General features: G+C 63.0%; 1 protein-coding gene across 3 annotated transcripts in view; it reads right to left on the bottom strand.

The window, feature by feature from the left end:
- Positions 1-12,000, bottom strand: part of PLCXD1 (phosphatidylinositol specific phospholipase C X domain containing 1) — a 13,424-nt gene extending 1,424 nt beyond the window's left edge. The window contains exons 1-5 of one of the 3 annotated variants that reach the window (XM_059386281.1): positions 10,676-12,000; positions 6,983-7,119; positions 4,231-4,359; positions 3,335-3,490; positions 2,739-2,922 (exon numbers count right to left, since the gene is read on the bottom strand). In XM_059386281.1, the coding sequence (XP_059242264.1) occupies positions 2,739-2,922; positions 3,335-3,490; positions 4,231-4,359; positions 6,983-7,119; positions 10,676-10,799 (730 nt within the window). In that variant the 5' untranslated portion in view covers positions 10,800-12,000. Of the gene's footprint in view, positions 1-2,738; positions 2,923-3,334; positions 3,491-4,230; positions 4,360-6,982; positions 7,120-9,465; positions 9,565-10,675 lie in introns of those variants that run through there. The other 2 variants (XM_059386282.1, XM_059386283.1) reach the window with 2 other exon arrangements.
- Between the last annotated feature and the right edge of the window lie 499 nt (positions 12,001-12,499).

Below are 12,499 nucleotides of genomic sequence, written 5' to 3'. Positions count from 1 at the left end.
ATCCCAGAGACATCCACGTCCCGACCCCCACGTGGTGGACCGAATAATGTCCCCAAAGGCGTCCTTGTCCCAACAACCTCAGTGTGGTGGATGGAGTAACATCTCAGAGCCCTCGGAGCCACGTGAGCCCTCAAGCCGTGGGATCAGTTGGAGCCACGTGAGAGCTGGAGCCCCGTATGGGCTCGGAACCACGTGAGTGGCGGGAGCGTGGGAGGTCCTCGGAGGGCCGCGGCAGAGGCCCTGTACACCTTCCCTCTCACGTCGGCCCCCGCAGCTCAGCTCCGCGTCCCCAAGGCAAAGACAACTGTAGTTCTCAGCAGTGGTCGTGTGACGCCCCCGCACTGCCCCCCACCAGCTACTTTCCTTCAACGTGGAGGGGAACGTCACAAGGTGCCGCATTCGGTGCTGGAAGCAGAATGATCCGGCAGCGTGTGGCACGTTCACGTGGCTGTGCAGCCGCCGCCGTCAGGTTCCAGAGCATTCTCATCCCCCAAAGGAGGCCCAGTTCTCTGTGCCCGCGCACCCCCGATGTGGCCGTGGCTTCCCTCCCCCACCACCGTGCTTCCGTGGTCCGTCCACACGGCTCCACATGTCCTCTCCGTGCGGAATCCGTGTTCTGCCTGCGGAGGGACCGTCCGCACACCCACGCGTGTACCAGGAATGCCGGGCTCATCCACCCAGAGCTTTTTAAGCACCGTGGGACTCGTACCCAGTGGGAGCCGAGGCTCAGCCAGGTTTGGGGCTATAACGGTGCCCCCAGTCGCACCCCCGTGGCGTTGGAACCACACAGACCTTCATGGCATGCTTCAAAGGGGCACCGCATGCCGGCGTCTGCTCCGTAACAACGGGCCACGGAGCACAGCAGGAAGCCAGCGGTCCGTGCCACGTGTGGGTGTAACACGAGCGGCCTTCCGTGGAGAGGCGCACGGAGCCAGAAGCACGCGGCACGGCGTGGCACACGTGTCGCCCCAGCGAGTCTGTCTGCACTGGTGGCTCTGTCGGCTCCTAACACGGCCGTCGATGGAGTTGACTCAGGGACCCACTCCCTGCTGTGCCGACCGGGACCCACAACCACACTGCGTCACCGGCCACTACTGAGCAACAGGATACGGAACAACATGGCCGGGATGCTCAGAGTCTCCCCTGGCACAGCCACACACCCTTGACCACGGCTAGGAAAGAGTAAAGCCGTGGTCTCCACCATCAGGAAAAGGTCCCTCTCTTCAAGCCAGTGGCTGCCGCCCAGCCCAGGGGCCTCCGCCACAGCAGGGAGCGGGGCCGTGCTGCAGCGTGTTGGGCAGAAGCAGCCACACGAAGCCCTCAGACCACGGGGCCCAGTGGAAACACATGGCCCTGCGGCCATTGCCACAAGAAGGAGTTCACACGAGCACACGAGCCCTGCACCGGCCCTGTCTGAGCCAGAGGCGCCCTCGGACCCGCCGCCCAATGGGGCACGGTGGACAGAGTGTGCGAGGGGTGAGTGCCTGGGGTCCTCCGCCAGCAGCACGGGCGGCGTGCCATGCTGGCCGCCCAGGGGCGGTCCCCGCGGAGAGCCCTGTCCCCTCTGGGAGGGGGACTCCACGCAGCCATTGTACAAAGGAAGCACCAGACCCAAGTGAGATGGGAAACCGCGCAAAGATAGGGGACGGGGTGCAGTCGCAGAGACGGACAGACAGCTCAGGCAGGGGGAGGCAGAGAGGGCGGACGTGCCACTGCGGGTCGTGGGCGTTCCTCATGCCTCGTCCTCAGATAAAGCAACCACATCCCCGCTACGCAGGGCGGCGGAAGGGTCCACGGCCCACGCCCGTACCCCCAGCAAGCGCTCGCTGCACGAACGGTCAGCAGCCGCCAGCCACTCTGTCCCGGCTCTTTCGCACTCAACCGTGCACAGCACGTCCATGTGTGAGCACAGCACGCCGCACGCGGTGCGTGTCGGTCCCACGGCGCTGCGGGACGCCGGAGCCACAGCAGCACGGCGGAGCCCTCGGCAGCCTGTGGACACGACACGCACCTCGACATGGACACCACACGCGCGCACACGCGTGCACACACGTCACAAGGAAGTGTGTGCACATCTGTGTGTGTGCACTTGTCCACTCCCACGTGCACACACTCGTCTGTGCACACCCACACGTGTATTCATGTGCACGCATCGCCATCTGCACACATACGTGTGCGGACGGGTGTGCACACCCACACAGTGCATCCGTTTTATGTGTGCGTCTGCATCCGTGTGCGTCCATGTGCACACACACAGCATGTGCCCACATGCGTGTGTGTGCATGTTGTGCTCATGTCTGGTCTGTGTGCGTACGTGCACATTTGCAGATGCCCACACACATGCACACGCCCACACACACTTTTGCACACACCCACACAGGTGCACACATGCACACGGACCCAGATATGTGGGTCTGCATCTCTGTACGCATGCACACGTGCACACACTCACTTTGGCGTATTGACGTTACGCACACATCTGTGTCCACGCGCACACACAAGTGCACGCACACATGCGTGCACACGGTCACAGGCACGAGTACCGTGTTATCCATTATCCGCCTCCGTGTGCATGCACACAGTTATACACACGTGCACACACCCACACGCGTGCATCCGTGTTATGCACACACACACAAGAGAGACGACGTCCAAACTTCTTTGCTGAGAGCCAGAAGCAAGCCAGTGTGGGACCTGCCTGCAGGCTGGGGTCCCGTGAGTGGACAGGACGTGCTCACCCGGGCGGCCGCAGCTCTTCATGCGCTCCAGGTAGCGGATGAGCTCCTGGGGTTTCACCTGGTCGCCCCACCAGTAGGGGATCCCAGGCCACAGCTCTGCGTGCCGGTTCACAACGCTGTCCTCCTCGTAGGACAGAATGACCTGCTGGCCGCGTGACCACATCTGGTTCAGTGTCGGCATCTCCTAGAGGGGAGGGGGATGGCGCTGAGAGACGCTGATGGTGGGGGACCCGGTCGTCAGAGAGACTGGCGCTGGGGGACCGGGACATCAGAGAGACAGTGGTTTTTGGGAACCGGGGTGTCAGAGAGCCAGTGGTGCTGGGGGACCGGGGCGTCTGAGACAGTGGTGCTGGGGCATCCACGGAGCTGAGTGTGACCTGAGGTGCAAAGGAAGTGGCCCTCCTGTGCCCGGGCAGCGCAGGGGCCTCTGGCAAGCTGCACTCTGCACGGGACGAGCAGGTCCTTCTCCTCTCGGCATCCCGAGGACCGGAGCCTCAGGCCGCAGCAGAGTTCTCCCCGACCACGCACAGCAGAACCAGCGGATAAGCCCACCCTTCCAATCCCGGCCCAACCCCGGCCCCAGGGGCCCTCCTCACCCCTCGCGGACACAGCATGTCCCCAAAGATGTTCCTGATGCAGGCGACCAGGTACTCGTGCAGGCCGTCCGTCATGCCCTCGAAGTCCCTGCAGGCCAGGATGACCACCTCCCGGGGGTGGCTCTCCAGCCACTCGGAGATCTCCGTGAGCGTGTCCTGCGCAGGGGACAGAGCGGCTGGTTCGCACCCTACCGAGAGGGGCCGGGGCGCTGGAGGACCCTGGAGGACGCTCCCGCGGGCCCGAGGAGCTTCTCCGGACAGAGCTCAGTGGACGAGGGGGCTGGGTACTGCACGAACGCAGACGTGCGGCCGACAGCCGGGCCACCGCCCCACTGCTCTGGGGCAGAAGTACACGCGTGGGTGTGCTTGTGCACGCGTGTGCATGTGTGTGACTGGGGTCTGTGTGCTCACTCGGGGGGCACCGAGGTGTGACGTCTGCAAGCGCCGGGGACCCGCCGAGGCCAGCCAGTGGCCGGTGGAACGTGGTTCCCGACGGTGTCCCCTGACCGCACTCACACTGGGGGGCTTGCCGCACGGGGGGGACGGGCTGCCCCAAGCAGGGGTGACACCCGACGGCAAGACGTCCTACTTAGATGTGGTTGCGGCTGGAGGAGGTAGAAGACACCGCGAACCAAACGTGGGTGGACACGGGGCCCCACTTTGGCAAACTCCCAGACGCACTAGAGGACCCAGGAGCCTGGGCACAAGCTCAGAAAGGCGCCCGGCCACGAGTCCCGGAGGCCGGCTTTCTCCCGCGTGCCGGGGTCACGGGTGTGCCCCGCGGCGGAAGCTGTCCCCGCCGAGCCCGCATATCTCCACCAGCGGCCTCATGTACGCCCCACCGAGCCCCCATACGTCTACCAGTGTCCTCTTGGACACCCGGTGCACCCCCGCACCTCCACCAGCGCCGTTGTGTACACCATGTGCACAAAGTGCAGGTTCTTCTCCGAGCCGTCCCGCATGTGTGCGATCCGCAGGTCCAGGTACCGCACGCCCGCGTCCAGCTGCTCCGTGACACCCAGCACCTGCAGGCGAACAGCTGTGGTCACCGCGGGGGACTGCGTGGTTCCTGCCTCGGCCCACAGCCTGCATGGAGAGCTCAGAGTCGTGTTGGAGCAGCCCGGCCCGAGCCACGCCGTAGGATATCCCGTCAGTAGGTGTTGGTGCTTGCCGGGGCTCGGGAAGCCACGGGGCCCTGCCTTCGGGAACACGCTTTCCTGGAGACACTGGCCAGCGACAGCCACGAAGGGAGGCTGGCTTCCAGACGTCCCGCAGGGTCCTGCTTCCCTCCCTCCCCAGGCTGTCGTCAGGAAGGAAGCCTCTCCGGGCCTCAGTAGCGCTGGGCTGGTTCCGTGAGCCCCATCTGGTCGCTCAGGGTGGGGTGCGGCTCAGGCTGCACCGTGGCGTGGGGGATCCGCTACAGTGGCCACGGTCCCACACCCACCGACAGCACCAGGAGAGGCAAGAAGGAATCCGCACACGGTCAAGGGAAGAAAAGGCTTTTCCCTTCCCGGCAACGTCATATGGGAAAAGGCACGAATCTCCACGGAAATAACATTTACGCCCTGAGTGGCCTTGTGGGGAACTTGCATTCCTCCTGCTAGTCCCCCCGGCTGACAGATCGGGAAACTGAGGTTGGGGAGACCACACAGAGGACCGTGTACACGTCGGACCCAGCCAGGTGGGACCCCACGCCGCAGCCGCGGGCCACCTCCATGCTCAAGCACCCTGGAGGGATGCTTGGGGTGGGGTCTTGCTCAGAGACCCCGAGTTCTCAGGAGGCCCAGAGTCTGGGCAGGGGAATTCGGCCGTGCCGGCGACTCCCAGGGGACGGGCCAGTCCTCCCTCGGTGACCCCCGGGTCTCCCAGCCGCTGTGCCCAGGACTGTAATCCACTGCCTTCTCAGGGGACGTGCTGGCTGCAGCGAACTGAGGACAGACCGTTGTCTCCCCAAAGTATCCCTTCACGCACTCGAGCTGTAGTTTGAGACAGTAACTCGGGGCTCCTTGTCGTAATGGTTGGGAAACAGCAAACTCTGGAGAGGACAGCAACGTGTCCCCCAATGTGTCGGGGGACACAACCAGCCAGCCACGGGGGACAGAGGGCAGCCACAGGGGGACAGAGGGCAGCCACGGGGGACAGAGGGCAGCCACGGGGGGACAGAGGGCAGCCACAGGGGGACAGAGGCCCCAGGAGCACCGGGCAGCCCTCCTGCCTGTTTGCCCCTACGTGTCTGTGCCCCAGAAGCTAAGTCATGCCCCCTCCCCACTCCTGTCTTCCCGAGGATACTCCACTCCATCGTCATGGCACGTTCTGTGCCAAACCACCCACTGTGTGCACACGTCCCAGCGTGGGGACGCACCATGACAGGGTCTACGGACCCCCCCGTGTCTGCTGCCCGTGGGCAAGCGTGGCTGGTTATGTCCTGCATGGGACGGCCTGACGGATCCTGCCCTTCAACAGCGTCTGGCCCGCAGCACACCCTGGACGTCCTCATAGCCCACCCCATAGCTGCTCCCCGGCACCGAGGGACCCCATGACCGAGGAACTCTTGCACTGAGGGACCCTGGCACCGAGGGACCCTGGCGCCATGGCCCCCAGCACCATGGGACCTGGGCCCCAGAGGGTCTCCCTGGTTGCAGTGAACCCGCTCTCCTGCCCACAGGGCGAAGGCCTGTCACCTCCATGGGGGAGGCACCGGAAGAACCCGTCAGGAATGTGGTTTCTCCGCATTCCAGACCCAGACCCACAGGCGGGCAGGGTTAACACTGCCTTGGGAGTGAAGTTCCCGGAGCCCAGCCATCGCACAGGTCAGAGCCTGGGGGGCTGGGGGGCGGGGGGGGGGGGCTGGAGCAGGAGAGCCTGGAACCAGAAAGCACAGAGCCCTGAGCCCCGCCCCAGGTGGAAGCGAGGGATGAGCTGCTCTGCGCTCTGCTGTCCCCACTGGGCGCCCCCGTCCGGCCGGCACCCCTCCCCCGCTTGCTGGCTAAGGCTCTGTTGGGGTCAGCCCCAAAGCCCGCTGCCTGTACCCCAAGAGGACAGACTGGGTCACCCTGATCTCCAGCACGCCCCCCCCACCACGAGGACACCCCAGGTCACCCTGACCTTCCTCTGCACCCCTCCCCCACGAGGAGACCCCAAGGAGACAAAGGCTGGACAGGGAGGGCGGAGCCAACCCTAAGTCAGGAGGACGGGCTGACCGAGGACAGGACACCCCTCCTGCCGGTCCCCGCACACCCCTCCTGCCCGTCCCCGCACACCCCTCCCTGCCCGTCCCCGGGCATTCCCTACAGAAACTGGTCGTGGCCATTCTGTGTGATCCTTTTCACAGGCGAGCAAATTTCCAAAGAGACCCCGGGACCCCCGCACAGCTCGGGGGTGTTTCCCAGGACTGAGGGCTCTTCAAGGTCACCTGGAGGCAGAAGATGCCGGCCTCCAGCCTCCGCAGGGACGGCCTGCCTCCCAGCCCGCCCAGCTCCCAAACTGCAGACACCCCCCCAGTCTTGACCACTGGGCTGTGGGGGTCCTGCGGGCTGTGCCTGTCTGCAGGGTGGGTGCGGGGTCCGATTTCCACTGCACTCCCCCTCTCACAGGGGTCAGGGCACCTCGCGGCCGGGAGGACGCGGGTCAGCCCGTGCTGACCAGTACCTGGGTGGTGGACCACCGGAGCACCACGGGGCGGGTGACGCAGGGCAGGACTTTGCCCAGCACCTGCAGCAGCCGGGACTGGGCCTGGGAGATGGGCGACGTCTTGTTCAGGCAGTAGGTCATGGTGTCGTGGCTTCCTGCAAGCAGACACAGGGGACGTTGCACGGCGGCCTCGTGGGCTGTGTGCTCCGAGGGCACGTGGGGAACACAGCGTCAGGCGTGACCGGTCGTCGTCGCCAAAGACGCACGCCCACCAGACGGCTGCAGAGTGCGTGGGGGGTCATCCAGAACCGAGGGGCCTCGATCCAGGGGCAGGGGTCCTGATACGAAACCGAGGTGCGGAAACGGATGCACAGGACGGGCGCCGGGACCCCCAGGCACCTCCCTGGTGGGGGCACCCCAGACATCACCATGGGGACAGCCCTGTGCAAAGCGGGCCGTCTCCCCACAGAGCCCGGGATGGGCTCCTGGCTCCCGGAGGCGTCCACACCAAAAAGAGTTTAAGGTTTCCCAGAAACCTCTGTAAAGCAGAGTAAGAACGGGGGACTTTTTCTACGAGGTGCTAATGGACGTGTGTCATTTAGGAACGAGCTCTGGAAAGAAATCAACCCAGCACAGCCGGTCAGACGCGCTGCTGGAGACCCACTCGACAACGGATCACAGTCCCGTGTTCAGAGATGGATGTGATCAGACCAGCTTCAGTGTCCGTAAGGAGGCGTCCTGACCAGGGGACGCACGGGTCCAGCCGGCACGCGGCTAGCAGCGCAGATCAGGCCAGATTCCCGTGTCCTGAGTCCCGCCCACGGTATCCCTGGATGTTGGCAGATTTTCGTGCACAATGAAAGCACAGAGTTCTGTGGGGACACGTGGACACGATCCCCAGTGGAAAAGTTACGAGGAACACAGGACTGGAAACGGTGGGATGTCCCCAAGCTAGGCTAACTCACATCCCAAACACATCCCCAAGACGCGTCTGTCCAAATGCCCACACGGTGGGCAGAACGTGGTCCTCCAAGCGTTTCCCCCCAAAGCCCCTGGAGGGGGACGTGTCATCCCACACGGCAGACGGCAATGTGCAGACCAGGTTCGAGGGTCGAGCGGGAGATCTTGGATGACCCGCTGGCCCGATCTTGCCTTGAGGGACCTCATAACAGGGAGGTGGGGTCAGAGTCCAAGGACGGTAGCAGAAGGCACGTTGCCGGCTTCGAGGTAGTGGAAGGGGCCCCGTGAAGCCTGACACAGCAGAGAAACGGAGTCTCCCAGGAGCCTCCAGAAGGAGCTGCCCCACAGGCACTCAGAGGTCAGAACGTGCCCAGTTCTGGGCCCCAGAGCTGTGAGGTCACAGCCGTGTGTGAAGAGGAACCACCCAGGTTGTGGTTCTTCGTTCAAGGAGCCCGTGGACATCGCACAGTCACCCGGACTGGTGGTGCCTTCGGGTCCAGGACTCCTCCCCAGCAGTACTGCGCCGTCCGCGGCCCCTCACAGCTGTGGCCCCCCTACATCTGCCTGCTAAGGGAGCTCTTCGGCCCCCACCTTCTCTAGAGGCCACATGTTCTGAGGGGCGCCCAGGGGATGGAACCCCAGGACCGGCGCACCTCTTGGTCACTTCTCACCTCCCGAATGACTCTCTGCTGATCCCCAGGACCCCTACCCCCACTCCCCATCTCAACTGCACGCAGAGCACTTGGGACCCACAGAACACGCGCCCACCAGGAAACCCCCCCCCCCCAGCAGGGGGAGGGGAGACCCCAGTGACTCGGGTCACCAGGAAGTACACGCAGGGCCTCAGCTGTCCTCCCGCATGGTGGGGAGGCCGGGTTAGGGTTAGCTTCTCGGTGGCTACGTCTCCTCGTCTGTGTCTTACGAGGACCCCGGTCGCTGAGTTCAGGACTGGCCGACCCAGGATGAGCGCATCACATCCCTCCCTTCGTCATACTGGCAAAGACCCATTTGCACACACGGCCCCATTCGAAGACTCGTGGCGGGACATGAATTTCTGGGGCACGGGCCACTGCCTGCAACTGGGTTTGTGCGGAGACGCAGCCGGACCCCCGGGGCTTTCTCATCCGTGAGTCCTTCAAGCCAGGGACTCTGGCGACGGTGGGAGTCCCGCTGACGGGACCACAGGCCGCCGTGTGGGAAATGCGCAGACTGTCTTCTGCCCCATCCCCACGAACCAGATACACTGCGTATGCGTGTTCCTCAAAAAGTCATAAAAGTCCGGGGTGCACCTGGGCGTCCGTCAGTTAGGCATCAGCCTTCCTTTTGGGCTCAGATCATGATCTCGGGATCCTGAGATCGAGCCCCACAACGGGCTCTGAGCTCTGTTGGGATTCTCTCCCTCAGCCTCTCCCCAACCCCCCACTGGCACGTTCTCTCAAATTAGCACATCCTTTAAAGAAAGAAGAAGTTGTACAATTCCCAAAGAAAACCACAGGTGCGTATGAAACTATAGAAAAACATCAAAAACTGCGGAAACCCACCCAGCTGAGAAATCCGCTGCTTTTGGGGGAGGAATTCCTGCTACCGCGTGGCCGTGGCCGTGGACACACACGGTGGGATCCGCCACGCTTCTTTTCTGCAAACAGGGAAGACTGGCAAGGCCCGCGCGCGCCTCAGGGCAGAGCTGCCGCCACGGCCCCCACCGCCCCCAGAGCCCCAAGGGCCCGGCGGAACCCAGCAGGCCTGACTCGGGGCGCCGGGTCATTGGATCACATGGTCCCCAATGTGCTCCCTGTGATCTCTTTGTGGGTCGGACGCACTTGGGACCCTCCAGGCTCCAAATGCAGGAGACACTCAGCGCGCACAGATGGGGAGTGGCGGGCGCATCTGTGAGAAACCAGCGGGTTCGCTGCGCGGAGGGACAGACCGGCAGGGACGCTTTACCCCGAATCCCTATGCGGTGACGGAGCCGCACTCCCCCGGGGTCCGCACGTGCCTGCTGGGCTGCGTTAGAGAAGAAGGAGAAGGAAAACACGCAGGGCGTGTCTGTGTACGTGTGTGCATGTGTCTGTGCCTGTGTCGTGTGCACGCGTGCGAGTCCATGCACACATCTGTACCTGTACCGTGTGTGTGTGCACGACTGTGTTGTGTGCATGCGTGTGCAGGACCACTCACACATCTCTACCTGTACTGTGTGTGTGTGCACGGCTGCCTGTGTTGTGTGCATGCGTGTGCAGGTCCATGCACACATCTCTACCTGTACCGTGTGTGTGTGCACGACTGTGTTGTGTGCATGTGTGTACAGGACCACTCACACATCTCCACCTGTACTGTGTGTGTGTGCACGGCTGCCTGTGTTGTGTGCATGCGCGTGCAGGTCCATGCACACATCTCTACCTGTACCGTGTGTGTGTGCACGACTGTGTTGTGTGCATGTGTGTGCAGGTCCATGCACACATCTCTACCTGTACCGTGTGTGTGTGCACGGCTGTCTGTGTTGTGTGCATGCGTGTGCAGGTCCATGCACACATCTCTACCTGTACCATATGTGCACACCTGCCTGTCTTGTATGCATGTGTGTGCAAGTTCCCGCACACCCCTGTACCTGTACCGTGTGCGAGTGTGTGCACCGCATGAGCACAGTGTCGGCCAATACTGCGTACATCCGCGTACGTGCTCGCTGCGGTCTCCCCACCCCCGAGCCCCATCCCGTGGCGGCAGCTTCCCCGCTGGGGACGTGGAGGCCCTCACCTGGGATGGACAGCTGGTGGAGGGGCACGTCCCAGAGTACCGGGCACAGCGCCGACATCCAGTCCGCATTTGTGGTGCACGGCAGGCTCCGGAAGCTGCCGGAAGTGCTCACCTGTCCGCCCATCAGAGTCCACCCCGTGCCACCTGAGGAAGGAAATGAAATTTTGCAGAGGTCAACCGAGGGGACCCACCTCCGGGCACTGGGAAGGGGCTCACACAGCAGCCTGCAGAGCCCACGCAGTTTCCATCCTGCGGTTGCTGGCGTCCGAGGGCCCAGGTGAGCACCACCTCCCCCGCCCTCACCCCTCTGCTGGGGTGCTGGGCTCTGGTGCAAGGAAGCCAGCGCACTCCCTTGCAGGCACCAGGGAGACGCCCTGGGCTAGGGGATGCTAGAGGGTCTCACGGGTCCTTAACCTACAGCCCCGCCACTGCCTTCCAGCGTCTGCAGGCTGGTGCCCAGCACACACGGGTATGATCTCCGCTCACCATCAGCAGGTCGGTGGGCGTGGGTTCGCAACGGCACAGGAAAGGGAACCCCAAGGACGTGTCCACAGTGCTCCGTGGGCCGGTGGGCAAGACCTCGCCCCTGGTCCACATGTGCCCGTCCACCATAGCCCGGCCTCCTGACCTGCCACCTCCACACAGACGGTCCACCCTCGGGGACAGAGCCTTGCCCCCAAGCCCTGAGGTCACATGTACTGGTTTCCCTGCAGGAGCCTGTCCTGGGCTGAGCTGTGTCCCCACCACCAGATTCCCACGTGGCAGCCCTCGTGTCCTCTCCCTGGGTCACGGGCTGGGTTCAGAGCAGGGGCACGTGAGGCGCGAGACCCGGGCCCACAGGGACCACGCAGCGTGCTGGCCACCACGCGGGCATTCCCGACCCACCGTCTGCGAGGGACGAGTTCCTTGTGGTCTGCATGTGGCCCTTCCTCTGGCCAAGTCTCCCACTGTCGGAGCTCTGCCGGTACAGCGGGGTTGGGGGGCGTCAGAACTGGCCTCCCAGAAATAACCCGCTTTGCCATAAGGACGACTTTGAGCTGAAGGAGATTGTGAAAAAGCCAAGACAAGGAAAACTCCCTGCCCTTCTCCTCTCTGACTGAACGCGGCATAAACTTCTTTCCTGAAGCCATCCCTGCTCTGCCCCTGCGCCAGGAAAGGGAGGAATCTTCTCCCCGGGAAGGTCTGCATGACAAGCCTCAGTAAGGAACACTTACCTCCCCGTCGTGTCCCCCAAACATGTGCCTTCACATAATTGACCCCTTTTCCTCTGGCTTGTTGCCTCCCCCCGAACGTGTCACCCGTTGTTGAAATGGCAGGTTAGCCCGTAAGTCTCTCTCCGTGAATCTACGTCTTGTCCGTGAAGGCCTCTGTACATGTACAGAATCAACCTTTTCTCCTGCCCATCTGTCTTTTGTCATTTTATTTTGTATTTTATTTTATTTTACTTTTTGGACAAGCTCTATGCCCAACACGGGGCTCGAACTCTCAACCCTAAATTCAAGAGAGGCATGCTCCACCCACGGAGCCAGCTAGGCAATCCCGTCTTTCACCATCTTAGTTTGCAGGTCTCAGTCACAGAACCTAAGAGTGTAGGAAAAATTTCTTCCTGGTCTAGAGTGCCTCTAGTACAGCAAAAGCCAACACTGCTGGTTCTGCCTCATTCTGCCTCGGCAGCAACAAAGACGGGTCCTCTACCTCGTCCATAAGAGGGTCTTTTACATACTCTACTGGCTCCCCTGCCATCCATCTTCACTTGTGGCCTATCCCAGAACTCTCTCAGCTCTCACTTGGTGTCAACAGTGTCCCTGCAGGAGTGAGTGTGGG

This window comes from Mustela nigripes, chromosome X (assembly GCF_022355385.1).
Source record: "Mustela nigripes isolate SB6536 chromosome X, MUSNIG.SB6536, whole genome shotgun sequence".
NCBI lineage: Eukaryota > Metazoa > Chordata > Mammalia > Carnivora > Mustelidae > Mustela > Mustela nigripes.
The sequence above is the reverse complement of the archived record's forward strand: the minus strand, read 5'-3'. Positions and strand labels throughout refer to the sequence as shown.